This window comes from Miniopterus natalensis, chromosome 11 (assembly GCF_054644295.1).
Source record: "Miniopterus natalensis isolate mMinNat1 chromosome 11, mMinNat1.hap1, whole genome shotgun sequence".
NCBI lineage: Eukaryota > Metazoa > Chordata > Mammalia > Chiroptera > Miniopteridae > Miniopterus > Miniopterus natalensis.
Window position 1 is genome coordinate 69291252 of NC_142091.1, and position 2778 is coordinate 69294029.

At 46.4% G+C, this 2778-nt stretch overlaps 1 protein-coding gene across 1 annotated transcript; it reads right to left on the minus strand.

Annotated features, from left to right (window-relative positions):
• Positions 1–354: 354 nt before the first annotated feature.
• TIMM10 (translocase of inner mitochondrial membrane 10) lies at positions 355–2403 on the minus strand. The gene is made up of 2 exons (XM_016200448.2): positions 2304–2403; positions 355–785 (listed from the first exon to the last, which is right to left on the minus strand). Exons 1-2 carry the CDS (start codon positions 2372–2374, stop codon positions 584–586), a joined length of 273 nt encoding a protein of 90 aa, XP_016055934.1. The 5' UTR covers positions 2375–2403; the 3' UTR covers positions 355–583.
• Positions 2404–2778: the final 375 nt, after the last annotated feature.

Sequence of the window (2778 nt, forward strand, 5' to 3'; positions counted from 1 at the left end):
TATATATATATATAGCCATATATATGGCTAATATTTATTACTTCCTATGCCCCAGTCATTATTCTAAACACTTCACACATTTAAATCATTTAATTTTCACAACAGCCCTATGATTATCCCCATTTTACAATGAGGAAGCAAACACACAGTGAAATGGCATGTTCAGGGTCATAAATCAAGTGGCTGACTGGGATTGCAAACCTGTCATTAGACCAGCCTATACTTTTAAACACTGCCTGAGGCTCCCTCTGCTGGTAGAGGCTGTGTCTGCTGCCTTTACTCTGATGTGCCAGGCACAATGCTTTGCACACAGTAGGTGTCAACAAACTTTTTTAATATATGCATATATACATATACACACACATACACACACACACACACACACACACACACAGAGTCACATTCCAGTGTGACAGATGCCCATTCTTCGACTGGGAGAGAGCCCCCAGGTTCCAGGCTCCCGGAGACTCTCCAGAGACAGCCTAGGCCTGGCAGTCTGCACAGATGACACCCAACAGTGGCACTTTAATTAGACAAGTGGGAGGGGGCAGGGTGCACCTTGGGGTGGATTCTGTCCAGGGCCTCACGCAGGCCCAGAGCTCTGCTGCATCCTCTTCATCAGCTCTTCATCCTGCATGGACAACTCTGTCAACTTTTTGCCCATCCGCTCATGGATGTCCAGGTACTTGGAGACACACCGGTCCAGGCACACAGACTCGCCCTTGGACAGTTCTGCTTCTTTGTAGTGGGGAGGCACGCACTTCCGGTGGCAGGCACTTGTCATTCTGGGGGGAAGGGAGGGCAAGGTCAGGTCAGCAGCACCGTGTGGCATACCAGGAACTCTCAACCATTCCTGACCTACTACACTGATTTCACCTCCCAGGCAGGCAGTGTAAACCCTCAGTTTGCACTTAAACTATCTTAAAAGGTCCTTGAGAACAGGAACCTTGCCTGAGCCCAGGTTTATAACTAATTAAATAGAAACCATTAGCTGAGTACTGGTTTATGTTCCAGGCATCATGCTAAGTGCCTGACATGATTTTTATGCAATTCTTATGATAACCCCATGAGTTAGGCATGATCATTATTCCCATTTTACAGATGAGGGAAATAAGGCACAGGGCACCTCAGTTCCACCCAGAGCTGAGGTATGAACCCAGGTAGTCTGACTTCACAGCCTGCTTAAAAAAATTATTTTAACATAGCCTCCAACATAAACCAGCCAATTAAGAGAGGATACCAGAGAGCTTAAGCCAATAAAAATAGCAGACGTTTGTTGACTGCTTACTATGTGTTGGGCTTGAAGCTAAGAGCTTTGTCATACATTTTAACATTTAATATATATTTTTTAAAGGTTTGTTTTTATTGATTTTTAGAGAGAGAGAAAGGGAGGGAGAGAAACACCAATGTGAGAGTGAAACATCAATCGCTCATTTAACATTTATAATGTGTCTGTGAAGCACGTATTAGTATTACCTCCACTTGATAGGTGGGGAAACCACTGGTCAAACAGTCCAAGTAGCTTGCCCAAGACCATACCAGTGGTGACTGGTGGAGCTATGAAATGTTTTCAGATTTGCCAAATTATTGGACCTGCCATTGCTATTGACCAGTTGTGGACCCCAACAAAGTTATTTAACTCTGGAACTTCACTGTCCTCACAGTAAAATTAACCCAGTGGATTTTTTGTGTGTTTAATTTTCATTTATTGACTTTAGAGAGAGAGGAGGGGAGACAAAAAAAAAACATCAATTTATTGTTCCACTTATTTATGCATTCATTGGTTGATTCTTGTATGTGCCCTGACTGGAGATCAAACCTGCAACCTTGGTATATCAGGACGACACTCTAACCAACTGAGCTACCCAGCCAGGGCAACCCAGAGGAGTACTGTGGAGATTAAAAAAGGTAATGCATGTAAAGCGCTTAGCAAGTGCCTGGGGTAGAATAAGAGTTTAAGGAATGTTAACTAAGTGGGATATGTGTTACTTGTCAAAAGGCAAATGCTCAACTGTTCTTGGAACCTAACCAGAGCCTGAACTGGAGCTTCTCTCTTGCTTGGCTCCTTCCTAGCCAATTCCATCCCAGTCTAAATGCCCAACTCCTTCTAGTGACTCCATACTGAGTCTGCATTAGCCTTTAACAATTGGGGTGGAGGGAAATCGGTGTGCATGGGTGCAAGAGGAGGGTGACCACCAGCCTCAGACTACCCTAAATTGAGCAAAGCCTTATTCATAAGTCGTCCACCTCTACCCTCAGCAAGAGGGACCTAGGATATTCCCTAAGATAGAGTCGGCTCTTACCTGTTGTACATATCAGCCATCATTTCTACCTCCAGCTCCGCTGCCAGCTGCTGGGCTCTGAGCGGATCCATCTCAGCGCTGCACGGTGGAGATCTCCTTTCCGCCTCCTAGTCCTGGAAACAGCCATCACCGTCAGCATCCACATCTCCCGTTCACTTTCCCATCCCAGGAGTTAAACTTTAACCATTAAAGGATGCCAAGGCATCAGAACCGACAGGGGCCACGGACCTGAGTTCAACCATCCCATTTCACAGATGTGGAAACTGAGGCCCGAAGGAGAACAGTGCCTAGCCCAAGGTCACACAGCACGTCAAGAGCGGGGCTGGAAATCGAGCCCCGGGGCCTGTCGTTCAGTGCCTCTAGGTCACCTCTATCCAGTAGATCGAGAGACCGGAAGGGAACCCTCTAAACCGCAGGCCCGAACCTCTGGGGCCCTGGGAATTGGAATATATGCGGAATTAACGCGCCCAGGCCC